Source organism: Rhincodon typus, unplaced genomic scaffold, assembly GCF_021869965.1.
Source record: "Rhincodon typus isolate 14 unplaced genomic scaffold, sRhiTyp1.1 hic_rhity00001044, whole genome shotgun sequence".
Classification (NCBI taxonomy): Eukaryota; Metazoa; Chordata; class Chondrichthyes; order Orectolobiformes; family Rhincodontidae; genus Rhincodon; species Rhincodon typus.
The window spans coordinates 5816-33798 of NW_025966682.1; the positions used below are offsets into that span (position 1 = coordinate 5816).

The window sequence follows — 27983 nt, forward strand, 5'->3', positions numbered from 1 at the left end:
TGGCAGCACTGAACTTGCTGAGGGGTAGAGGCCTTTCTCTTGCAGCACCTGAATAATTGTTAGGGAATGTGAATTTATTTTGGAGGCCTCTGCTCAAACTCACACATCTGGACTTTCATAAGTTTAAGAAACAGCAGGCATTCTTCATGTCATTCCAGTTCATGTTGCAGAGTATCATGAGACACTCGTACAGAGAAATGTTGTCCTGTGCCCCATTATACAGGCATGCAGCTGTTTGACTTCATACAGTCTTGGAGATCTACAGCACTGTAAAAGGCCCTTCAGCCCATTGTGTCCATACCGGTCAAAAGCAGCTACCTAATGGCAGTGGAGCGGTCATGCCTTCCTCGACAGCCCCAGACACACCTGTTTCCTCTCACTGTTTCAGACATCAGATAGGTCTTCCTGGGAGTCAACCCAAGGAAAGTGACTGGCCCAGACAGTGTCCCTGGCCGAGTATTCAGATCCTGTGCAGACCAGCTGGCGGACATATTCACCAATATCTTCAACCTCTCCCTTCGACAAGCTGAAGTTCCAACCTGCTTCAAGAAGACCACCATCATCGCCGTACCTATGAAAGCACATGCAATGTGCCTTAATGACTACAGCCCAATAGCTCTGACCTCCATAATCATGAAGTGCTTCGAGAGGCTGGTCATGACCCACATCAACTCCATTCTCCCAGTCTACCTCGATTCCCCCACAATTTGCTTACTGACGTAACAGGACCAGAGAGGATACCATATCCCTCACCCTGCACTCAACCCTAGAACATCTCGGCAACAAAGACACGGATGTCAGACTCCTGGTCGTTGACTCCAGTTCCGCCTTCAGCGCCGTTATCCCCTCCAGACCGATCTCAAAATTACGTGACCTTGACCTCAGCTCCACCCTCTGCAACTGGATCCTCAGCTTCCTGACCCAAAGGCCACAATCAGTGAGGATAGGTAACTGCACCTCCTCCACAATAACACTCAACATTGGACCCCCACCACCACCAAGGATGTGTCCTTAGCCCCCTGCTGTACTCCCTGTACACCCACAACGGTGTTGCCAAATTCCGAATGAACGCCATCTGCAAGTTCTCTGACAACACCACCATAGTGGGACGGATATCTAACAACAACGAGTCAAACTACAGAAGGGCGATAGAAGGCTTGGTGATGTGGTGCAATGAAAACAATCTGTCTCTCAACATCGGCAAACCTAAAGAACTGATCATCGACTTCAGAAAGAAAGGAGGAGATCACACCCCCATCTACATGAATGGAACTGAGGTTGAGAGGGTGAAGAACATCAAGTTCTTTGGAGTGACGATAACCAACAACCTGTCCTGGACTTCCCGCGTAGATGCAACAGGCAAGAAGACACAACAATGCCTTTTCTTCCTCCAGGCAGCTCAGGAAATTTGGCATGTCCATAAGGTCCCTCACAAACTTATACAGATGCACCATTGAAAGCATACTGTCCGGGTGCATAACTGCCTGGTACGGCAACTGCTCTGCCCAGGACCATAAGAAACTACAGAAGGTGGTGTGCACAGCCCAGACCATCACAGAAGCCAACCCTCCATCCATGGACTCCATTTACATGGCTCACTGCCGCAGAAAGGCTGCCAACATCATCAAAGACCCATTGTACCCCGGTTATGCTCTCCTATAACCTCTTCCATTAAGTAGAAGATACAGAAGCTCAAACACAGGCACCAGCAGGTTCAGGAACAGCTTCTTCCCTTCTGTTATCAATCTGATGAATGGACTCTCTAGCCTGAAATAATGCTGATCTTGCTGACCTTGATCTTGCCTAGCGCACGCACTGTGCGATATAACCTGTATGCCTCAAAGTCTTTTTGATCTGTACGCCATTTGCTTACTATGATCTGCCTGTAACACTCATAAACAAAGCTTTTCAGTGTATTTCAATACATGTGATAATAAAATAAATCAATCAATCAGCTATTCTAATCACAGAATCATCCCAGGGTGTCTGGTGCAGGTCCCTTGCTTTAGCTTTGCAGGATTTGTATAAATTTCTAATCCATGACCTGTTCACAGTTCATGGCTCTAAGCACTAATAAATCCTTGCAAAATATTAATGGGAGTTCAAGGATAAATAGAGTGGGAAACAAAAGTGATGCAGCAGTGGAGAGACATGACTATTGTAAGTGTTGTCAGTAAGAGCTAAATTTGAAGCAGAAAATATTTGTTAATCTTTATTCTGAGGGTATCTATAATTTCCAGAGTGCTTCCCATAAATTCAGCTTTGACAATTTTTCGTGAAATTGACACTCACAGTAAGTTCTGTCTTTTTTTTTAGGCACACAACGCCAGAAAAGTTCTATTTTGAGGCTTGTGATGATGGATCAAATGATGTGCTCACAATTGACCGTGTCTCTAATGAAATCACCCTTGGAGGTAAGGAGTATCAGTTGGAGGAATTTCAAAACGGGTTTGCGTTTCACAAGCAGAAAAGTTTTTGTTTATTTTGAAACTTGAGTTGCTCTAATTGCTGCAAAATGTCCATTATGATCTTTATTTCCTGAATGTTGCCACATGATCAAAAATAAGAAGCTATAATAATTTTAAGGAGAAACTAGATTTAACGCACAGGTGAAGAAACAGAAGGTTATGTTGATGGAAGGAGAGAGAGGAAGCTTGTGCAGGGTATAAATGTTCAGAATGGACAAAACCTCCTATTTCTGGTATATATATTTTATGTAAGAGTTTCACTGGTGAGAATTTACAAGAAGTTGGAAAGTGCTTGATCAAACGGAGACATGCTTTGTTACAAAGCCATTTTTTTTCAATTTTTGGGGTGGCATGGTGGCTCAGTGGTTAGCTCTGCTGCCTCACGGTGCCAGGAACCAGGGTTTGATTCCACCCTCGGGCAACTGTCTGTGTGGCGTTTGCATATTCTCCCCGTGTCTGCGTGGGTTTCCTCTGAGTGCTCCAGTTTCCTCCCACAGTTCAAAAATCTACAGGTTAGGTGGATTAGACATATTAAATTGCCCGTAGTGTCCAGGAATGTGCAGACTAGGTGGATTAGCCACACCAAGTGCAATGTTATGGGGATAGGGTTTGGGGACTGGGCCTGGGTGGGATGCTCTTCACTGTGGTGTGGACTCGAAGGGCTGAATGGTCTGTTACCACATTGTAGAGGTTCAAGGTTTGTATCAACTTCCATCAAGAGAAAGGCAAAAAAGGCAAAACTGATAAAGGCTTTGTTGATCCATATTTGAAGAATATATGAGCCTGAAACCTCCAGGCCAAATTGAAGGAAAAGCCAGTCTATCTGGAGTGAAGGAGCAAAGGGAGTGAGGGGTACAGTTATTCAAATCGTTACAAATATCAGTGCAAGTGATGGCTTGTGTGCAACCAGCAGAGCGACTTGCAGATTGACATGTGGTGACAGCCTAAGAAGGAGCGCCAACTTGAAGTATTGTGTACGGTTCTGACCTCCGTTAAAAAGGCACAATGAGGCACTGCGGAAAGTGCAAAAATACGTCAAGGATGGAAGATTCTAACTATCAGGCAAGAACGAACAGGTTGGGTCTGTTTCTGTTATTGGAAAATAGAAACCTGAAGGTGACCTCCTAGAGCTGGTGAAGTATGGGGTAAATAGAGACGTGAAGAACTCTGGCACATCAGTATAAGGTAGTTGAGGATTTCAAAAGAAACTTCCTGACCTAGAAAATGGTTAGAATGTGGAATTTAGACTTCATCGAGTACTGGAGATGAATAGCAGAGATGTTAAGGAGAATCTGGGCCAGTACCTGAGAAAGGAGTTGCTGGAGTTAGAGGAAGTGGGGTGAATTATTCGGCCAAATGGCCTGATTCTGCACTGCAAATTCAAAGTCCTTAACAGATCATTCCAGCTTGGCAAAATTAGACAGCTCAATTAAAGATTCTCACTGTAATTTAATACTGGAATGTTCAGCGTTGTGAAGTAATGGATATCCTGTCCTCCTTGAGATCTCAATAATTCTGGCCACCAAGTTTCCGTTTCCTGATAGCATATCCAACATCTCTTGTACGTGCACTTAATTTCACTTTAATCAATCTATATGTAAAAGTACCTCCAGCGATTGTACTTTGATCATTTGCAACAGCATCTCTGTAATCAGCACGATGATGAGCTGGCTCTTGACTGTCATTGGATTGTCCAAGCATTGAGTTTGACGCAGGGGAAGTACATAGGAATCAGATAAGCATGTGCTATCTGCTTAATAATGATCTCCTACGGAACTTTGATCTCCAAAGTACTCAGCTTGTTCCCACTTAGATTATAAAAAAAACTGTAAGAAGTATTTCCAGTGATCTCTGCATCCAGATGGATACACCCCATCTGGTAAGCTCATCAAGTGAAGAAGTACTGGTCTATTGCTGATGACGCGGAGTCCCATTTAAAACATTGTAGCCCCTGATCTGGTTTCTTTTTGGGAGGTTTCACTCCAAACTGCCTGACTGTTTGTTTTCCAGCAAAGCTTCCCTGGGAGAAATTAACTTGATTGCAGTTTAGTTTGACTGAGTTGCTAATTAACCTGTTTCTGCAGGTAACTCTGGAGATTTGTCTCTGGTGACTTGCTGATCTGATTCCCTCAGGAATCCTAGGTTGTGTAACAATATTTGTCTACTATAGATTGACTTCTTTTGTCCTGTCTATCCTGATATTTTGGAGGAGCACACCTGGGCATTATTGCCTGCAGAAAATGCAAAACATTTTTATAATATTTGTTGCCTTTGAGTTTCATTTTATCCTCTATTAAGAACCTCTTAAATTAAACTGGACAGCATCAGTCTGCTTTCCAAATAAAGGCCATTGTAACCTTAACAAGGGAAAACGTAACTCAATAGAGCTCATGTCTCTTCCACACTGTTTGAACTCAATATTGCTGCAATTATGAACATTTTCTCTGTCTGGTTGATTCTCTGTAATACAGTCTTGAAAATAAACCTTTAGTTTTATTAAGAGCTCCGTGTCAGCGAGGAGTCTTCAGGTTAATCTACTTCCAACGACCAGCTGCGAAAACTCTGCTCACATTTTAACAACTTTGACAAATTCTATTACAACCGAGACAATCCATAGTATTTTAAATCAGATCCTCCACGCGAAGTCAATCTGCTTTATCTTCCAATCTTAACGGATCCTTTTAAAAAAATCCAGATTGGAACCCACACCTGTATTAGAAGAATGCCTCTTCCACCTTGGGTCATACCTATCTGTAGTTTTGAGATGTATTGCTCACAGTCAAGCAGATCAACAGATAGCAAAAACCTTATCGCTGCTTATTGTCAGTAGCCAAGGTAATGAGATGTGACTTGTGCATGATGTAAGAACATTGGCTTGGGAGTAGGAGTAGGTCATTTGGCCCTTCAAGCCTGCTCCAGCACTCCGTAAGGTTTCGTATCTGGTGTCTGTCTGTACTGTATAACCCTGGACTTTATTCTCTGTCAAACAGCTGTCTAACACGTGACCACGGTGGCTCGGTGTTAGCACTGCTGCCTCACAGCACCAAGGACCTGAGTTCAATTCCAGCCTTGGGCAAGTCTGTGTGGAGTTTGCACGTTCTCCCCCATGTCTGCGTGGGTTTCCTCCAGGTGCTCTGGTTTCCTCCCACAGTCCAAAGATGTGCAGGTTAGGTTGATTGACCATGGGAAATGCAGGGTTACAGGGGTGGGGTAGGGGATTGGGTCTGGGTGGGACACTCCTTGGAGGGTCGGTGTGGACTCGATGAGCCGAATGGCCTACTTACACACTGTGGGGATTCCATGAATAAATTCAATGACACAGCATTCACAAGCTAACAATCCTTTTAAGAGAAAAAGAAAGCCTTCTAATCTGTATCTTAAAAGGGAGCCCTCTTATTTTTAAACTGTCTCCCCTAATTGTAGTCTCCTCCACAAGAGGCAGCATCCTCCCCATGTCCACTCTATCCAATCTTCTCCAGATCTTGTGTATTTCAATAATGTCACCTCTCATTGTTCTAAACTCCAATGGATGTAGGTGCAATCTGTTCAGCCTTTTTTCATAAATGCCCTTCATTCCAGGAATGAGTCAAGTGAACCTTCTCTGAACTGCTTCTAACACAATTATATCCTTTTAGAAGTAAGGAGATACATGCCATATCTGTTTGTATTCGTAAGGCATAGCATCCAACATACCATAATCAACAGCATAAAAAAATCCATCTGTTTCCATTATTATTGTTCATTAAAGTTTGGGGTATGCTGGTCTTTGAAAGCTTACAAGTGCTTGCAGCAGCTATCAACTGAGACCGAGATTCGTTTCTTCTTAGGGAGATGAATCTATGGAATTCCTTACCGCTGTTGTATCTGGGTCATTCACAATATTCAAGGCTGAGAGATTTTTAATCAGGAAAGGAATCAAACGTTATTGGGAAAAGGCAGGAAAGTGGAGTTGAGGATTATCAGATCAACCATGATCTCATCTGAATGGTGGAGCAGACTCGATGGGCTGAATGTGGTTCTTGTGGTTACACATTTTGTCTGTAGCTGAGGCTGAAATAAATCATTTTATTGTTTAAAGCTGCCACACATTTGCAGTCCATCTAATTCAATTTCTGCTACTCTGATTTCTTTTTTTTTTATTCACTCATGGGACGTGTGTTTTGCTGGCTGGGCCAGCGTTTATTGTCTGTCCCTATGGGATAGTAACTGTATTAGCTTGCAATTTAACCTTTTTTGAGCTTTCAGTCACCCAGTTGGTAAAGGTCAGCAAAGGACGCGAAGACTGAATTTGCATTTGAAATTTTGTATCTTTCTTTCTTAGATTTTCTAGATCTCCCCTGTAGACAAATGCAAACATCTTACTTATTTGCCATACCATGTCTCAGTTTGTGTTTTATCCTCAGTCTGTTCTAAACTCGTTGCTTCTCTTAATGTTCTTCCAGAATGTACTCAGTAGAGCTGTCTAGTTACTGTCTGCATGACCACCCACCGTGAGGCACAGTAGACACAGCACACCTGTGGGTGTGAGATGTCCGACAAGATGTATACCTGACCCTGGTTCTATCCAGTTGTAATGTCCTGCACATTTCCCAACTACGTCAGCCTGTTTCTTTGACTCTTTCTACGCTTTTTCTGGTCATTAGCTATTGTTTGTCATGGCTCCAGCAAGCATCTGACTATATTCCAATTTACCCTAATTTTCTCTGCTTATAATCCTGCTGTACTTTTCCCCACGCCTCAGTCTCTAACCATTGTTGTACACTCTGCTTTGTTACCCTGACCCTGATCCTACCCCACCCCGGCTCCCCCAATCTCCAGCATTGTTTCAGTTTTCCCTCAGAACTGGTCCAATTATTCTATCACGTCTGACCTAGCCTTGCCTGAAGAATGACTTTGACTTTGACTTGATTCCCCAAGTGAAAGAGCAAAGGAGGGTCCCTGGTAATATAATAATCATGGTTTGCCACAGCCTGAATGCTGCATATGGAGAACCATCTTTAATAGTGGTACAGGTATTTCTCCTATAACACGATAGTTGCGTTCTTGTGTGACCTCATGCGACAGAAAATCACGACAGAAAATTGCGTTATAGGGAGATCACGATAGAAAATTGTTATACCTGTACAGCAGAAAGATCACGTGATCCAAACAGTGTCCACTGTTCATAAATGACATTATAGCCAATTTGCATTAACAAAACATTCGTTATAGCAGAAGTACCTGTATTTCTAACAATAAGCATTTCCCATCTTTGAGCAATCACAACAGTACATGACGTTGTGTTTGTTTTGCAATGACACTTCAGACCATCAAAGGGCATGAATGTATCTTAAGAGAATATGTTCTGCCTTATATGGTATTGCACTTTTGATATTACAAGCAGCAGATCTTGCCAGTATTATTTGAAGATAACGTGCACCTAGTTTGTGGTCTAGATGTAAACCAGGAGACAGAGTGGGTAAGAGGATTTGAGATATATCAGCCATGATCATATTGAAAGGTGGAGCAGGCTCAGGAGGCCATTACTTTCTCTTCCTTCTTATGGGGTTACTGACGTTAATTTCAACTGCTGGCTGCCATCAGTGAATTTAGTGCCTCGAAACTTATGATCCTCCTTGTCCATATGGTTCAGTATGAAACTTTTCGCTGCATTTATTCACAGGACTGCCTCCCACTTAGCACAGTTAATTTTATAATCCGAGGGATCCAAGTTTCCAAATACTTGCCTTGACTTTCAGCAGAGACAGCAGGTTGTGAATAAAAAGCAGTACATCAACCTAGAAAGAAATAACCTGCATTTATTTAGCATCTCTCATATCCTCTAGATTTCACAATGCGCTTTCCAATCAAGCACAGTAACCATTGAAAGAAAATTGTCATATTTTCTGTTCTATTCCCTTATCTTTTAATTATTGTGAATTAGAAGTTCGCTAATATCGGCAAAGACAAATGTTTGGTGATCAATCATACAAGCAGTCGAGGCTGACTGGTTCAGTATGAGATATGACCACCTTTTCTGTTACCTGGGATAGGTTTAGGGCTGTATCATTTGTAATCTCTATAGATCAGAGTCTGAAATTTAGGACCAGTGCATGTATTGCTTTACATTCTATAATTATCCCACTGTCAGTTCTATAGAGCATACTTTTTTTTTTTGGTTTTAACTCCCAAACATCATCACCATTCCACTGTCTGTGTGCCATTTCTCACGTTCACTCTCCCCTCCCCGATCTGCCCCCCCGCCTCCACCATCCCCAACCCTCTACACTCCCTCTCCCTTCTCCTGCCCCCCACTCACCCCACTCTCTCTCCTCCTGGCCCCCTCTCCCACTCTGTCTCCACTCTCTCCCACCCTGTGCTCGCTCCCCTGCTCCCACCTCGCTCGTGTCACCCTCCCCACCATTGCCCCTCTGCCCTCTCACTCAGCCATCACCTCCCTGTAACCCCCTTCCCTCGCCTTCCACTCCCCACTCCCCCCCCCCCCCGTTTCTCTCTCCCATGCCTCCCCGCCTCATGCTCTCCTTCCACCCACCCCCACCCCCAACCATGGCTCTCCATGCTCCCATGCACAACCAGTGCTGCTGGCTGCTCAAGTAAGGTATTTGAAGTTGACTCTTCAAATTAGGCTCCTCAGCGACGTTGTTTCTAGCCATTCGGTCTTGAAGAATGTACATTTCTTCCTATGTAGTCAGCTTATTGACCTTTCTCCTAGCTGTATGTATGAATGTTTTTAAACTATATCAATGATTTTCCCTTTTTCTTTTGTTAGTTAAGAAAGATGTCCCTCCCTCTGCAGTTACCAGATCTGTTTATGGAATCATGGGAACAATTCGCCTGGTTGCAGGTGGGTGGATGTGATCACTATATTTTTTTTTTAGTGGTAGTGGAGATAATGCTGTGCTTGAATTAGTTTACCTAAGATTCTGTTGCTGCGCTTTTGTCAACTGTTGCGGAAGAGCTCTGTTAAATCTGCTTTTGATGATTTCTGTATTTCTGTCTACTGGGAGTTGAGGCATTAGCCTGTACTTTGGTTCAATATTGTTTGCCACTTTCACAACTGTGTGCCTTCTGGGAGCAGGTGGACTGCAGCCCTGTTGGGTGGGTCATCACGCTGACTGGGACCAAAGCTGCCAGAAGCGTTCTTCATTTTTAATTGTTCCCTGGGATGTCCACCACCATTACGGCCAAAATTCCAAATGCCAACATAGCCTATGCAGCAGTGAGTCATTGTCAATACTGCAACTGATACTGGCTGGCCAGGGTAATCCAGGCTGGCCTAACGTGGATATGGACCACATACACCAGCACAGAGTGCTTGGATCATATACCCTGGTGTGCCTTACATTTTGTGTAACCTAGTAAAGATCATAAATTGGTGCCATCTTCTCAATTTCATTTGTGCATTTGCAACGCATTTTCGTTGCCTAATTAGGAGGTACCAACATGTGTCCAAAGGTTTCTTTTCAGACAAAAACGGTTCAACTCTGCTAAAAGATTGTAAAAATCAGTATCTCTTTGGTTATATTTTTGCATTTTAATAGTAGTAGATGCGTTTAAGGGGAATCTGGATAAACACTTGAGAAAGGATATGTGGATGGGGTGATTTGAAGAAGGATGGGAGCAACTTGTGAAGTATAAACATGGACAAAGTCCAGTTGGCCTGACATGTCTAGTGCTCTGTTACAGGATTTCACAACATGTGTAATAAGTGATCAGTAATCATTTCAAGAAAACTTCTGCTTGAAAATATGTTGTAAATATTTATCATGAAACTCACAAAGAGCTTTTTGTGGAAGTCCAAAAGTAGTGGCTTTTTGGGAGTTAAAGTAACACTGCTTTCATTGAAAGACATTTGGCAATCTTTCCAGTTTCCAGAATTCTGTAATGCAAATTATGTTTCCAGGATAATGTGTCATATTACTGCCAAGTGCTTCCTCACCCTACAACATTTTAAAGAAAATGTGCTAGTGGATTCAATTTGATGTCCCAAAGAAATTCTGCTTGTGAATGTTTCACCAATTAACTTACTTTTCTGCTTTCAAATATTGATCATTTTGCCTTGCGATTGGATTATATTATAATTTCAATTGCTTGATGTTTTCCACCTTTGTCACTGAATCAGGTATCAGGTGCCTAACAGGCAGAGAGATGTCCAAATTGATCTTGCTGAGTTATTTTCTGCTTTATTTGTGCTGTCATGAATAAACATGAGATTTTTGTCAGAGTGGAACAGCAGCATGTTCTAGTCATAGGCCCATCTGCATCTATCTCACATTGCAACATTTAAAAAAAATTATTGATGGGATGTGGGTTTTGCAGCATTTATTGCCCATTCTGAAGTGTCCTTGAGGAGGAGGTGATGGCGAAGTGCCTTCTAGAATCAGTGCAGTACATTTGCTGTAGGTAGACTCTCAATGCTAGTAGGGAAGGAATCCCAGGATTTTGACTCAACAACACTGAAGGTGATATGTTTGCAGATTAGGATGGTGAGTAGCTTGGAAGGGAACTTGCAGTTGGTGATGTTCCCGTATACCTGCCGCCTTTGGACTTCTAAGAAAGGTGAGAATAAAAATCTGCTGTAGAGAGCTCGCAAATAGTTGCCCTGTGTCAACACCATCTTGTATCGGTGAGATTGACACAAACCAATCTCCCATCCATGGACTCCATCTACACCTCATTGCTGCAGAAAAGCAGCCAACATCATCAAAGAGCCCTCCCATCCCAGTTATAATCTCTTCCAACCTCTTCCATCGAGCAGAAGATACAAAAGCTTAAATATATACCAACAGGTTCAAGAACAGCTTCTTCCCTGCTGTTATGAGATTTCTGAACAGACGTTTCAGATTTCAAATCTAATGTTGATCTTGCTTTTATACACCACCTGTGCAGCTGCAACCTTTCATACCTCACTCTGTTCAATCTCCCTATGATCTGTATGTCGTTGTATGCTATGATCTGCCTGTATTGCATGCCAAACCAAACTTTTCACTGTACTTGGGTACATGTGACACAATAAATCAAATCAAATCTAGATGGTGGACGTCATGATTTATTTTTGAAATCCTGAGTGAAATAGCAGGCTGAGAGGAAAGTAAAGACTTTTTTTTTTAATGCATTAATTTGTGAGAAGTGGGGGGTGATGCTGGCTGGGTCAGCATTTACCCATTCCTAATTGCCCTTGAGAAGACAGTAGCAAAAGGTGAGAACTGACAGCGAATAAACCTTCAACTCGATATTAGAGTTACAGCTGGTGCCACAGATACAGCTTACACAAAAGAAGATTTGATGAAAACTAAAATGGGAAAACACTCTGGCTGGATTAAATGCTGACAGAATCCACATCTTCTATTGCATTGAGGTTTTAAGCAAAGCCATTTTGGAGCAGCGCTGAAAGACAGACTCTGTCTGTAAGGTCTTCATGGTCTGTGTTGCTGGACTCCTAAGGCTGGCATATCTGCTGTGCTTAATGTGTTACACTTTTTGATTAAATTCTTTTGTCTTTTGCTGGTCCTGCAGGCATGTACCTTATAGTTATTACTAAAAAACAAAAAATGGGAGAATTGTTCAACCATGCTATTTGGAAAGCAACAGAATTTGACATCATTTCCTATAAGAAGACTGTGTTGCACCTAACTGAGATGCAGGTAACATGCACCAAATTTTATACTTGAAATACAGCAAACTTTGTTTTAACTGGTACCTTTTGGACCAGCACACTCAATAAACTGATAAAAATTATATCCCTGAAATACCAGAAGTTTACTCTATTGTCCCGATCTCCGTGATGTCCAAGTAGTCAGTTGAGGGTGCAAGTCAGAAGACTCTCTGCTGGTAATTTTTATTTAAGGCAAAGTTACTTTATTATTTTAGTGATTTATGCTGTAAATAAAGTACAACTGTGTATACCCCCTGCATTACTTAGTGTGTGTTTGTACATGAACCATGTGGACTTCTTGATCAACCAGAATATTTGATCAACCAGTGAACTCCTGATCTCGTAGGTGCAGGTTAATAAAATGTTTGCTGTATGTGTTGAAATAACTTGCATTCAGATTGACTCCCTTTTATTGTGTAAAATGCGGTGCATTCTCTGTTCAATGTCTGTAATATATTAATCCTACATCTAGTGCGTACTTCCAGTTTGTTTTGCTGTTGTGAATTGTGAGATATCCATTACATATAAGTAATGGCAGCAAACTCTAACATTAAAAACCGTAGCTAAGGTCTGAATGTTCCTCATATGCTTTCCCTTACCTCCTGCAGCCCTCCCAAGATATCTGCATACCTCTACCTCTGACCTCGTCTGCATCTTTGACTTTAACTGCTTTACAGTTGGAGTAGCCCAAGCCTTAAGATATGGAATTCTCTCCCTAAACCCCTCTGCCTATTAACTGTTGCTTCTCTAAAGGTGTTTGTTAAAACCTATCGCTGAGCAAACTTTTGCTCATCCAGCCTAACATCTCCTTGTATCTTGATGCCAGGTTTTGGTTTGCTTTTTTAAATCAACCCATTTGGACGTGTGATTACACACCTCTGTAGCCATCTTCACTAGTCCTAGGAAACCATCAACCAATATATTATACGCTCTGTGAATGCCTTCAAAATCGAGATGTTGATTTCGCAGTGGTGGGAACCAGCAGAGCTGACAAAGCAAGTCCTGCCCTAGCAAAAATCTACGGAATTAGTTAGAGTAATATCAGTAGTGGGGGGGTGGGGAAGCCACGTCAGCTAATGGGAAACCAGTGCAGGAGGAAGAATAGATTCCCGTGCATCGTTTCTGCTGAGCCTTTCCGACTCGGAGGTTTTTGTTTTTGTTTTTGTTTGTCAAGACACACTTTAGGGCAGTGTGCACTTTGGGAAACAAATATACTGTCGATGCTGTAAATTTGAAATAAAAGTTAACTGCCAGAAATACTAGCAGGTCTGGTGGCATCTGTGGAGAACGAGATAAGGTTAATGTTTCAGACTGATGATATTTTATCTGAGCTCTGCCAAATTCATTTTCAAACCACACGAGCTATTTCTCGAGTGGTTGCTGGGGACTTGGCAGGACAGCTGCTCATTGAAGCACACCAGCATTCCAGTGTCAGCAGACTGGCATAGACTGGGATGGAGTGGCACAGTTACCTCAACTTTTCATCTCAATGTTGTGTTAGCTTGCTGTGTTCCCGTTCCCCTTCTAATGCTATCAGATCCTGTCTCCAACCAATGGTGATTCCTTCTTTGCTCGAGTACACTTCACTCCTCCTCACCAGTCCCACATAGTCATAGAGTCATACAGCCCGAAAACAGACCCTTCGGCCCAACGTGTCCATGCTGACCAAGTTTCCTAAACTAAACTAGCCCCATTTGCCTGCCCATATCTCCCAAACCTTTTCTATTCACGTACCTGTCGCAATGTCTTTTAAATGTTGTAGCTGTAGCTGGATCTACAACTTCTTCTGGCAGATCATTCCACAGAAGCACTGTCCTCTGCGTGAAAACGCTGCCCCTCAGGTCCCTTTTAAATCTTTCTCCTGTCACCTTAAACCTATGCTCCCCTACCCTGGGGGAGAGACCTCTGCTATTCAATTTCTGTGCCGCTTATGATTTTATAAACATCAATAAGGTTGCCCCTCAACCTCCTACACTCCAGGCAAAAACATCCCAGCCTATCCAGCCTCCTGTTATAACTCAAGCCCTGCAGTCGTGCTAACATTCTTTTAAACTTGTTCTGCAGCCTCCAATTTAATAATATACTTCCTTTAGCAGGGCAACCAGAACTGTACACAGTACTCCACAAGTATCTTCACCAACTTGAGATGGGCTGTCCCAGTGTTCCAAGGATACCTTCCATTTCACTGTAACAAGTTCCCAGGTCTCTGCTCCCACCACCAGAAGACCCTGCATGCACAGCTCTGATAAGATGAGAGATTTGCCTTCAATATCTCAGACATCTTTCCTATTCTGTGTGCTGCCTTATTCCAGAAGCACTTTGCTTGTTTTGGCACCTGTATGACTTTCAAGTAATTATTCACAGAAATGAAACTGATAGGAGGAAAGGTGAGTACGGTGGAGGCAAGTTCAGTTGACTGATTCAAAAGGCAGCCAGGTGGCTCTGTGAAAAGAAAAATAGGTAGGGTTACGAGGAGAAGGTGGGTGAATTGCTTGTTTGGAGAGCCGATAGGCTGTACAGCCACATGCTATGCTGTAAAAATAGTAAAGGAAACTGTAGAATCCAATAGTGTAGAAGGCGGCCATTCAGCCCATCAGGTCTGGAGTGGCTCCTCTTCTGAAGAGCAATCCAGTTATTCCGACGCTCCTCATTCTTTGCCAGGGTTGCTGCAAACCTTTCTGTTTCAAACGATTCTCCAATTGTCCTTTGAAGTCTACTGTTGAATGTTTCCACCGTCCTGTTGAGCAACACTTTCCAAATCCTTTCATCTCATAGTGTTAAAAGTTTCTCCAATTGCCACCTGTTTCTTGTGGGGAGTGCAGACATAGTGTATTAGCAACACAATAAGGAGTTTCGGATTGATCACCAGAATCTCAGGTTAGAAGTTTATTTCATGAATCTTAGTACTGCTTTAAGCCAAATACAAAGAGACACCAACAGCCTTTCTCAGCTTGTGTGCCCACAGCCATACCTCGCTTCTGCTAGAGTCCAGGTACCCACCCTGAGCCCTGCCAAACCTTGTTTCTTGGACATTCCAAAGTCATGGGAGGTGCTGTACAAATGCAACCTCCTCCGTTCTTCATCAGAACTAGACTCGTTCCCTTCTGCCTTCCTGATTATTCTTTGCTTTCAACAAAACAAAAGGTAAACGTTTATTACACAGTTAAACCTGTGATAAACCATTGTGGCCAACTGGCATTAATAAAACAATTTAATTCAATGATTATAAGTCAGTGATTTGTGTATTGCATAGACTAACATACAGTAAAAATTATGTCCTCAACACTGTATGGAGCCCTTGCCGTGTATGTGGAAATATTTATCTGCATTGGTTCCTACGCCCTTCTCGTCTGAGAGATGACATTGCTTCATTAATCTTTCAGTGTGATTTTATTACATATTTATGTGGTGGCAGCAACTTGGGTTAATTAGTTTATCTTGCATAACTTGGGACCCAGTTATTGCACTTCTGTATGATTGTTGGAAATTCAATCTCTGGTCCTCCAGCTTTCGTTAACCAGATGTGTAACTGAGACTATCACTTCTCTTCTTGCAGTGGGAGTAGGGAGATTAACTGCTATTTGAGACTCCCTGATGTCGGAAAGATGTTGTGAAACTTGAAAGGGTTCAGAAAAGGCTCACAAGGATGTTGTCAGGGTTGGAGGGTTTGAGCTAAAGGGAGAGGCTGAATAGACTGGGGCTATTTTCCCTGGAGCATCAGAGGCTGAGGGGTGACCTTTATAGAGGTTTATAAAGTCATGAGAGGCATGGATAGGGTGAATAGCCAAGGTCTTTTTCCCCAGGGTAGGGGATCCCAAAACTAGAGGGCATAGTTTTAAAGTGAGAGGGGAAAGATATGAAAGGGAGCAAAGGGGCAACTTTTTCATGCAGAGGGTGGTGCATGTATGGAATGAAGTGCCAGAGGAAGTGGTGGAGGCTGGTACAATTACAACATTTAAATGGCATCTGCATAGGTATATGAATAGGAAGGGTTAAGAAGGATATGGGCCAAATGCTGTCGAATGGGACTGGATTAATTTAGGATATCTGGTTGGCATGGACGAGTTGGACCAAAGGGTCTGTTTCTGTGCTGTACAACTCTGTGACTCTTAAATACTTGCTGTAATTTCAAGTTTTGAACTTCAGAGCTCTGTTCTAAATTTTGTTACAGCACGTGGCCACATGGTGGCATGCTAAGCTAAGGGAAGAAGCCTACACTTTCTATTCTCTCCACAAATAGATGTTAGCACCATTAGAGATTGAGAGCAACATACACCCAGAATCCAAACTTCTAACATGATTTGTCAGTCCTGTACTTTGCTCAACATCCTCGAAATATGTCATCTTCTCGAGCTGGATAAGCAACATACTGTTCATTTACCATTGAACCCTGAGTTTTATTTCTGCCTGATTTTATGAAAGCACAATCTAGTCTCACTGTTGATTGTAGGAATACTGTAGAAATCATAGTGTGCATATTAAAATGGATGAAAACAGAATGTAAACTTGCACAGTTTTAGATGCAAAAGCATTTTTAGTGCTGAAGACTTCCCTGACACAAACTGAAACAGATGACCATTTCTCAGGTTCCCTGGCTGTGGAATTAAACGCCGCGTGACCTGAGATTTTCAGACCACGAGGATTAAAAGGAGCTGCACGTAAGCAGCAGATTAATACATTGTGCGTGATGTGGTGTTAGAGTCCACAAGCAAAATAAACTTGATCTTCCTTAATTTTGCACATAAGCTGGCCCTCAGCCTTGATGTTTTGATTCCAAGTTTTGGGTGCAGGCACTGAGCAGGCATGCAAAATCCTTTTCAATTCAGTTGCAAGTTCACCAAATAAAGATCAGTGAAGGAACTAACACAGAGAATGCTGGAGAAACTCAGCAGATCTAGTAGCATCTGTGGAGAGAGAGAGAAACAGTTAACATTTTGAGTCTGATATGATATCTTCAGAACCTATTCTGTTCTGAAGAGGAGTCATTGGACTCAAAACATTAACTCTGTTTCTCTTTTCCTAGCACCTGCTAAATTTCTGCAGCACTTTCCCTGTTTGTTTCAGACTTCCAGCATGTGCAGTATTTTGCTTTGAAAGACAGTGGAAGACTTTGTTCACCAATGCAGCTCGTTTTGACCTGATTCTGTTTTACATTAAACACTGAAAGAACTGCGGATGCTGGAAATCCGAAACAAAAACAGAAATTGCTGGCAAAGCTCAGCAGGTCTGGCAACATCTGTAGAGAGAAATCAATGTTTAACATTTCGGGTCCAGTGACCCTTCCTCAGAACTAATGGTAGCTAGGAAAACGTTGGTTATATGCAGAAGATAGGGAGGGGTAAGGAGTAAACGATAGAGTCCGAAGAGAAAGAAGAACAGTTGAACAGACAAAAGAGTGGATAATGATCTGTCTAGGTGAATAGCTGTTAATGCAGACTATTAGTGGCTAACCATGTGTTGTGTGTAATAGCAGACCCTGGTCTGTGGGGATTCTGGTAAGGACACCAGAAGAAGCTGCCTCAAGCCCTAAAATTTTTGAACTCCATATCGAGTCCAGAAGGCTCTAGAGTACCCAAGTGGGAAATGTGCAGTTCTTCCAGCTTGTGCTGAGCTTCGTTGGAGCACTGCAGCAAGCCTGAGACAGAGATGTCGGCCAGGGAACAAGCTGGTGTGTTGAGGTACCGTACATCAGTAAGACTGTGATGCTGCTGAAGGCTTGATAACATGCTGCTGAGTCCTGTCATTCCCTTGCTGTACCTTGTACATTAATGCTGGGAAAAGTTCACCACCAATTGTTAGTTATGTGTTCTTGTCCAACAGATGCTAGATAACAAGACCTTCTTGGCAATGCTCAACAATGTTCTTAACACTGATGGATTTTACTTCTCCACGACTTACGACATTACTCACACATTGCAGCGGTTGGCCAATACTAGTCCAGAATTCCAGGAGATGACTCTACTGGAAAGGGTAAGGTGGACCTTGGACTCATGTTCTCCATCCTGTTGTCAAGGTATGCGGTCTGCTTCATGGTTTCAAACTAGGATCAAAGCAACAGCAATTCTTCAGGAATGTTTCTATATTTTTTCCTACATTTCCTTTGTTTTTTCTGAATGAATTTATGGATGTGATTGTCATTTGCAAGACCCAGCATTTCTTGCCTTGAGAAGGTGATGGTGAGCTGTTGCTGTCACATTGAACTTCTGTAGCCCCTGTAATGATGCTGCTGCTGCAGTGCTGATAGTTTGGGAGTTTCAGTGACCATGAAGGGGCAGTAATATATTTCCAAGGCAGAGTGGAGTATGACTTGGAACAGAACCTTTTAGATAGCAGGCTTCCTATGTGTCTGCTGGCCTTATTCTTCTAAATGATAGGTGTGGGTGAAGGAGGCTTGTCAAGTTGCTGACCGACAACTATTAGTCAGTATACATTGCTCCCACCGTGCGTCGGTGATGATGGGGGAAATAAATGTTTAAAATGGTGGACTGTGTGCTGATCAAGTGGGCTGCTTTGTCCTGGACAGTGTCAAGGAATGTCCTAGGAGCACTCACCTAGGTAAGTGGAGAGGTTTTCACTTTAGCCCTCGCTAAGTGAGATATGGAGTAATTTTGGGAGGTCCGAGGGGGAGAGAGGTTGACTGTAATCGCAGCCACACGTCTGCTTTATTTGTCTTTGTACCAGACTTGCACTAACTTCAAGAGCAACTGTTAGCAGCAATGATACGTGAGTGTTGACTCAGTTAAATCCCTGGATCTGACATTGTTCTCAGATACTGATCAACACCATCCTGTAGTGTTGGTTTTTCACAGGGTGCTTTTAACATGGACTATTCTACAATGTTCCATATCAGGAAGCATCCAGCTGGGTAAGCCGGTCCTTGTGAAATGGTGGTGTTGCAGGTTTGAACTTTTGCCACCCAGCCGCAATCTAATAAAACTGAGAGACCAAGGTTGTGTACCTTGTAGTGTTTACTATGGTGTTATCCTTGCAGGCAGATCAGCGTTTTGTGTGGAATGGACACCTCCTGCGGGAATTTGCTGCACAGCCAGAGGTGAGCACTTTATTTTGTGTGGTTTTTGTTTGGAATCATGAAATAATACATCACAGACGGAGCCCATGAAATCTTCCTCTGATTGTGCTAAAAGGGTAAAGGACTGGTATGCACTTCATTTATTATTTCCCGCAGCATTCCCAATAGAAAGCAAGTTCCCTACCCTTGTTGATAATTTAACTAATTCTCTTAAAAAACTGAATTCAGCTTGCAAGTCAATATTGTATTATGAAACAAATCAATGCATTGTATCACAGTCACACATTATATTACAGTGATTTTCACATACTTGACCAGGGCTGCTGAGTCGAGGATTGTGTTGGTGAGTTTGTCAAGGGTTGAGTGTGGAAGTGAACTGATTTTGGCTAATCTCTTACCAGCATTAATGATGCAAGCTCAGTGGCACAGAACTGTTGCACCTAATTTCCCCTAATTGGGTTCTTAACTCCTAGGCCTGAGACACAGCTGTTGGCGGTAATGCTCTCAATATTCCAAACCTGCACACCATACATTATTCTTTTGGGATTTATTACTGAGTCTGTATTTGATTTAAATGTGAGTGGAGCTCACAGTGCGGAGGTAAAATGAGCTACGCACTCGTTAAATGTGGAATAGGGCTCTCCTAATGAGTAAATATTTTTCTGATCTATTTTAATATTATGAATGTTCTTTTAAATGTTTATTTTGGTGTTATGATGCCAGATTGATTGATTGGAAAAATACTTGAAAGGTACAGCGAGTGTATTATCCATCTTTAAATTATTGTGAGCACTTTAAATCTCTCCCTATAGGCCAATAATGTTGAAGCAATACATTTTTCAAAACAAAAAAGGTGTTTGGTTGGGACTCATCGTCTTCTCTAGAAAATTGTGGAGGACGGGTCAATTATTTTGAAGCTCCACATTTTTATTCTGGTTGCTTAATCTCTGTGTAAGAAGCCTAACTATCTTGTCCGTTTGTTTTATGCAGTTGAAATGGGACTTGACATCTCCCCTTATTGAATATCTGACCATCATTTTACCTTTTAAATTGCCTTAAGGTGTTCAAAGTTCAGTTGTCAACTGCCAAGTATTGATATAATCGATCCAATTTCTAAAGCATTGCTAGCTACATTCATTTATTGCTCTTTTCTCCCCAAAAGCTTCATAGATTTGCTGTTCCAGTGATTCATGGCTGTATCCTTTTTCAAACTAGTGATGGAGTGGTGGCTGTAGGAATTATAAATCAAAATGACTGGTCAAAAAATAAGCTGGTGATTTTGGGGGAATGCTGCTTTGTTGTTTTGGAAAGAAAAGGACTTGCATTTAAATAGCATATCATCATCAAGATGGCAGAGTAGGCCTTCTGAGCCAGAGCTCATCCAACTCTGACCGCTTTACTTTTCTTGTTTTTTCTGATCTTCTTTCCTTTACTTACCTCTTGTCCTGCGCTCAGACACAGGTGGCAAATGGGCCCTGCGCAGAGTGAGCGCCTACTTATTTTTCCAGGGCGAGTACAGGACCTGGCATTGGAATTGGTGGCTGCTAGATCAGGGGAGGTAATGTTGGTCAGGTAGGCCCAATGGTGAAAGATGGCACCTGAGGATCAATGGCTGTGTCATTAGTTGGGTCCAGCGCTGTGGTGGCGGTGAAGTGGTGATGGAGGGGCATCACAGGAGCACTGAGCAGTGAGGGGTGGCAGTGGGTTTGGCACAAGCAGCAGTGGAACAGTGGCGGAGTAAAGGCCCAGCAGCGAAAGGTGGATCGGTAACTTCACCATTGGTTGGGTCCAATGCAGACCACGGTGAGGTGGTGAAGGTGGGGTTAGCAGTGCAGACGTCATTGATGAGCCGGTTCAGGACTGATGGACACTTTATGTTATTGCCACTTCACAGATGGCTCGCTCTCTGTTTGGTTGGTAGTGGATACGCTTTGTTTCTCTTTCAAACCTGTTTTCTACATTTTTTTTTTGCTGTGCTTTTAAATTAAAATCATAATCTTCTATCTAAATTTGTTTGTCTTAAAGTCGTTTAACTTAAGAATAAAAGAACTTTTCAATCTTAAAAATTTAAGATTAAAATAATCTTAAGCTAATGGTCATTACAAGTTTTCCTAGTTCCAAGTGTCCTACTGGGACTTGAAACATGCCCAAAGAGATGAATTGGATCAATTTTTGCACATTTCCTCAGCCTTAGAATATGAAAATGCTGTTCATGATTAATAGTTCTGCATTTTTAATAGTTCACTAATCTAATGACATAAAATAGAAAAGAGATTTCAACAGATTGACTCCTCCATTCCTCGCAACAAATGATTTTAACTGAGAAATTTATAAAGCATCTTAAAACCCAGATTAGTTTCCTCACGTGTTGTTTGTTGCTTCAGAAATTCATTAGGTTGCCCAGCATGTAAGTTTAGAAAGGATTTACTTTTTAATATTTCTCTCTGTTCTTTTGTAAGTAAATATTGATTCGTGGAGGATTTCGGTAGCATTTTAAAGAAAAGAAAACCTGGCACTTTGATGTAATTTGTCACCTATTTTATCCGGAGAGCATGTCATTGAAGCCTGTTTATTTAAAGTCACTGAGATCCACTTCAAGCTTTTTCATGTTTTTAGTGCCTAGTTAAAATAGATTAAGAAATCATATTGCAGTTTGAATGCCTAGTAATAAATTGTGTAAATTGATGCCCTCAACCTCGATAGAACTGTTGTACCTTTCTCACATCCTTCCTGTTATCAGGATGTTGAAGCTACGTATGCCATGTCCTCTGCACAATATCAGTGATTGATATCTGCTGCCAGTTGTGTGTTGCAAAGAATTCAGATGGTCGGCGCCGGAACTGGCGGGGCGCCCGGGAGGGTCGGTGCCGGAGCTGGCAGGGCCCCCGGGAGGGTCTGTGCCGGGGTTAACGAGGTGCTCAAGTATCTGTGCTGGATTTTGTGTTGTTCCTTTGGGACAGTGTTCCAGTTCTAGAGTTACCAAGGTCCTGAAACATTTTGGTCTCAAGCTACACAGTTGGCATGTATTGACAGAAATGTTACTGTTTTCACTGTTAGTCTCATAGGATTTGAGAGTGTATGAGAGTTCTAATTTCATGTATAAATTTAGAACGAAGTGCAGAATTGATTGCATTTTCTTTAAGTTGGTGACAAGGCAGTCATTGTGACTTATGTTTCCAATACTCAGTATCCATTGTACTCAGCATTTCAAACATATTGGAATTGTGCCATTGATCAGATTTATATTTCTTTTGGCAGTCTTGCAAGTGAATTCTTTGCAGGTACCTGAGCTGTTGCCTTCTATAAAAGGTCTGTTGAGGGACATTATCTATCAAGTAAGCTTGAGAGGAAAATTAAATTTTGTGTAGTTTTTAGCTAGTCTGCTATTTGTGGCCCTTGCCTTTAAATTTTATTTAAATAAATATAGAGTTTATAGGTTTGAAATAATCAAAATAATGTTCTCCATCCTGCTGTGGTGAATCCTTCTAATGATAGAACTGGTACTTAATTTACATTTCCTTGACCATCCACTTCATGTCTCAGTCTTGACTGTGAAGCGCTGCAGCATAAATGGAAAATATTTTGACTGGGCGATCCTCTCTAGGAGAAGTTGTTTCAGGGCAGGTGTTCGATACTATGTTAGAGGTAAGTGGAGAAGATCCTTTTGGTCAATTGGCTAAGGGATAGTACACTTTTAAACCTGTAGTGTAATTCACATTACACCTTGAGGTTTGTCTACTTTTGGTCACGAAGACACGAAAGTGAAATTCAGGCCACGGAACAAGTGCAGAGAATGTAAAAAACGTAAAGTTGGACCTTGTTGATGATGTCATGTAGTATTACAAAGAAAAACTGGGGGATCTTGCTTCCTCCCGATCCCAATAATCCTGCAACCATGTCTCTGTAGTGGCTACTATATCATAATTTCAAACTTGAATTTGTGCCCGCAGCTTATTTAATTTTACGCTCTGCACATTTGTGTATGAAATTGTTATTTGTACATAGACTGTAATCTCAGAAATGATGCTTTACTCACCTATTTATTATTTCACTCTACCAGCTCAGTCAAAGTACTTCTTACAATCACCTGCTGTACCTGAAGTAGGATTCCTGACTGTTCCTTTACTCTTTGTCGTGTGCTTGGTTCTGAAACTGTTGACTTCCCCTGAGTCCTCTTCCCCCATTTACTGGTTTAACGCCCTTGTGCCCACCCTATTTAGCCTTTCTGCTGGGACATTGGTCCCAGATCGGTTCAGATGGAGCCTGACCCGATGTCTCTATGTCTCCAGGAAAGAACAGGACCCTGTGTATTAATAGAAGCAGCTTCCCGCAGTTGCGTATTGCAAGCCTGACTGACGACCCAAATTAGTCGTCAGTGTAATACTTTTCAGACTCAGGATTATCTAGCAAATGCTATCCAATTGCGGAATCACACCTAACGTTGGACATAGTTGGGAGTTTCGCCAAGTATGGGGCAGCTTGCTGCAAACAGCGAAACGGTGTGTTGTTTGATACAATCTGCCCACCTCTGGGACACACAGCATACATACCAGTCATCACACCGATAGTGAGAAGTGCAAGACAAAAAGCTTCATCAAAATGTGTTTTTTCTTCAGGGAAGCTATCAATATCCAGCGACAGCTCAGCAGGAGGGCATTTTCTTCCCATCCCAATATTGATGCCAGTGCCCATAAAACGGAACCCCTCTTTCCTGCACCACTCCTTTAACCATGCTTTTACTTCCCTAATTTTCTTATCTCTGTGCCAATTTGCATGTGGCTTGGGTAATAATCTAGAGATTATAACCATTGAGGTCCTGTTCTTTAATTTTGTTCCTAATTTTTGATATTCCGCAAACAGGATGTCTTACCTACTCTTACCGGTCTCAAAATGGACCATGCCAACTGAATCCTCTCCTCCAACTCCAGTAATCCTTTCAAGCCAATTCGAGATGTCCCTTACCTTGGCACCAGGCATGCAACACACCATGCAGGACTCTCAACCTTGCTTATGAACTCTAGAGCTTTATTTCTGTTATTTCTGTTCAGAATCACAGCTGTTTTTGGGATTCATGTTTTTATATTACAAGATTTCATTGCATTTTTGAAAGAAAATGCCCTCCTGCTGAGCTGTCACTGGATATTGATAGCTTCTCTGAAGAAAAAACACATTTTGTTGAAGCTTTTTGTCTTGCACTCATCACTATCGGTGTGATGACTGGTATGTATGCTGTGTGTCCAAGAGGTGGGCAGATTGTATCAAACAGCACACCGTTTAGGTGTTTGCAGCAAGCTGCCCCATACTTGGCGAAACTCCCAACTATGTCCAACGTTAGGTGTGATTCCGCAATTGGATAGCATTTGCTAGATAATCCTGAGTTTGAAAAGTATTACACTGACGACTAATTTGGGTCATCAGTCAGGCTTGCAATACGCAACTGCGGGAAGCTGCCTCTATTAATACACAGGGTCCTGTTCTTGGAGACATAAACGACCTGTACATACACTGTGTGCCTGCTTCAATTCAGTAAAATGGGTGACATCTATTTGCTGCTCAGGGTGATGCTTTGACCAGTGAGAGTCAACTTGCCTAATTTGAAATGTAAATGGACCTGGCAGTTGACTGTCGATCTTTGTTAACTGACACGTTGTCCATGATGACACCTGTACCAATCAAAGTCCACTTGGCATCCAATCAGCACTCTCATACAGTATAAATATTTGTGTTCACCTTATACTGGTACCTTACATTGTCCTGACAAGCGTAATAAGAAAAGCTTCAACTAAATGTCTTTTAGCAGCAGTCCAGATCCGTTCTATCAAACAACCATTTGTACCGTTGTTACAGAGCTCAATTGAGAATTACATTTGCTGCACAGATTGCGCTGTCAGCTGTTACAATTTTTTGCATTTGCTTTTAAATTCCGCCCGATCATTTTTCTAGGTTTTTTTTAAATTGCGAGTGAACAATCATAGGATTTTTGCTATTATCCATTTTGGTTTGGTCACTCTATTTTGGGAAATTATTAGCAAGTTGAAAGGAGGTGAATTGAGACTTAGAAGAGATGAAGTCTTCGTGTAAATTGTCACTTTTGTTTAGAAGCGTGACTGATGATTTAAATTAGATGATCCTTTTCCCAAAAAGTTGTTGAATTTCATGTTTGAATGTTTGTAGGTATTGATTCTGAAGGACATGCTGCTAACTTTGTGGAGACTGAACAAATAGTACAATACAATGGTTATAAAGTATCATTTGTACAAGTAAGTGCCTTCCACCATGCATTGGAAACTCTTGCATTTTCATTCCTGTTTTAACATAGAAAACTAACTTGTTGCGCTTCTGGGGTAGAAATGGCAGGTGAAAACTGAGGCATACACGTCTTGGTTAACGAGAAGAGTTTTGACAAAGCTTTTGAAGAGAGGGGTGGGCAAACAACGAGGTTTAAAGCAAAAATTCCAAAGGGCGTGATCTAGACTGTTCATATGACAGTCGCCCAGACTGGGGTGAAGAGAGTGGGCAACGCATGAAAAGGCCGGAATCATAAAATACTCAGAGGGGAGGGGTGTAGGGCTGACGAATGTTGCAAAGGTGGGGGGGAGGGACACCACATATTATAACACCAGGTTGGGAAGGACTGAAGACTGGGAGTCAGTGTATCTCAGTAAGCAAAGGTGATGGATGTGGGAACAGATACAGGAATCAGAGTTCTGTAGGAAATTAATTAGGTCTGGTCAGAAGGCCTGGCTCCGACAATAAAAATCAGGTCACTTTGGACCAAGAAAAGAAATGTTGTTTAGTGAGGAAAGTACTTGGATATAAAGAATGGGGAATATTGTAAAATGTATCATGGGTAATAGGAAAGCTGTAAAGAAATTGAGTTACTCGGAGATAGCAAGAACTGCAGATGATGAACTCAAAGTCGATACAACGTGGAGCTGGAGGAACACACCAGGTCAGGCAGCATCAGAGGAGTAGGAGAGTCGACGTCGAGTGGAGTTAGTAGCTTATAGTTGTCATTAACATTTTTAATAATTGTTTTTATGTATATGCCATCACAGTTAATTTTAATAACCCAGTGTTTTAATAGTGTAAAAGGATGTTGCTGAGAAAGGAAACGTGTTCTTTTGTCTTGCAATCATCAGGATAGTTGCAAGAATGCCAAATTTCAAAGGAGACAGCAATTTATACTGCATGAGGAAAGGGCAAGCTGACTCTGGTTGCAGCACTGCCATGGAGCTGTGGAAAGGATTCTAAAGGGCTGATGAATAAATTTTTCCTTGTTTTTCCTTTTTGTTTTTCAAGACACGGGGATCAATTCCTTTCTTCTGGTCACAGAGGCCGAACCTCAGATACAAACCAACGCCCCAGATCAGTAAATCCATGAACCATGTGAGTGTATTTACACACATTACGTGACAAATTTCAACATGACAAGTTTTAGTAAGGTGCACATCGACCTGCAGTAAGGGAACTGTTCTGCTATGCTAACACATATACTTTACAGGATTTGCCTTGCACCAGTGCTCATCCTGAATAAATGTAAATTTCCTTGGCAGAGTTTCCATTTTCCACTTTTGTCTCAACTGTATTAGTTGCTTGCAAAGCATGAATTTGTATAGCTAAACAGCATTGTTAAGCTATGCAAAAACATGCCATTTAAGCCATACTTTTTAAGATAATTTAGCATGGGTTAAAGACTGGAATATATAGTGACAGTTGGCATTTTGTTCTCAAAGTGGCTTGGTGATAAAGCAGAGATTTATTTCCTGGTTGCCTTAAAATCAGACATGGGTGTTTAAGCAATTGGATATTAAATATTAGAATTAGGGCAAGTGATTTGCTTTTGCTCAGAAACTGGCATTTTCACTCTCTCCAGAATATACCTGGGCAGCAAACTGTGCTCCAGATGGTAAGTGTAGAAATTTGAAAGAGGTTTTATTGTGCTGTGTCATGCTGCTTGTCCTATCATAACCACTGCAACCATAGAGATCAGTTTTAGCTCTTTCGTGCACTGCTTAGGTTTTCGCTGCTTTAGACTGCTTCCTTCTTGATGAAGTAGATTGTAAATGTCTTAATTTTGATTTCAGATGGATGGCTTTCAAAGGCATTTTGATTCACAGCTTATCAGTTATGGGAAACAAGTGATAGTTAACTTGGTATGTTTTATTTGCCTTGATACTAAAACTCTTTGAAAATAAAGCAGACTTTTTTTTATGTGTTTTAATATGTATATGTTTAATATTTTAATCTATTTTTGACAGGTTGATCAGAAGGGTCCTGAAAAATCCCTGGAGCAGGTTTTCTCCAAAATGACTTCAAGCTTGAGCAATGGGATGGTTAAGTACGTTTCTACGTTACCACACGGAGAGCTGAATACTATCAACATTCCCTTTTTATTTATTTTTAAGAATTGTTGGAAGTGACTCAGGCAACTGGAATTTCCTGCTGGCCTGCATTTATTGCACAGGAAAGAAAGCGATGAACAAAATGGATGTTGGTGCTGTCAGACTGATTTTTTTCCCAGGAAGAGAAAGGCAGACTTGCATATATGTTGTCATTTCCACTTCCCATCAGGGCTGCCTGAAAGCACTTTACAATTAGGAACTTTGGAATGTAATGGTTTCCTCTCGATAAATATGTGACATGCTGACAGCAATTAAATCGGCTTAACAGGGCGTTCATTTTTGATGATGGTGATTGAGAGAACCGTTGACTGAAATGCTTCCTGTTTTCCTTCACAGTGCTGTCTTCAAAATTTGGCCATTAATAAACACTTCATCCTTTATTTGTTGTCCTCCTACCACAAAATACCAAACTGGTGGGTCGGCAC

General features: G+C 41.8%; 1 protein-coding gene across 1 annotated transcript; it reads left to right on the forward strand.

Moving 5' to 3' along the window:
- Positions 1–2316: 2316 nt before the first annotated feature.
- Positions 2317–27591, forward strand: sacm1lb (SAC1 like phosphatidylinositide phosphatase b; the record flags this gene model as incomplete). The annotated part of the gene is made up of 12 exons (XM_048592346.1): positions 2317–2414; positions 9238–9312; positions 11985–12112; positions 17944–18093; positions 19115–19174; positions 20316–20349; positions 22697–22798; positions 25328–25413; positions 26456–26542; positions 27030–27062; positions 27241–27309; positions 27415–27591. Coding segments are annotated over 12 exons (1084 nt in total), but the record flags the coding sequence as incomplete, so codon positions are not given.
- Between the last annotated feature and the right edge of the window lie 392 nt (positions 27592–27983).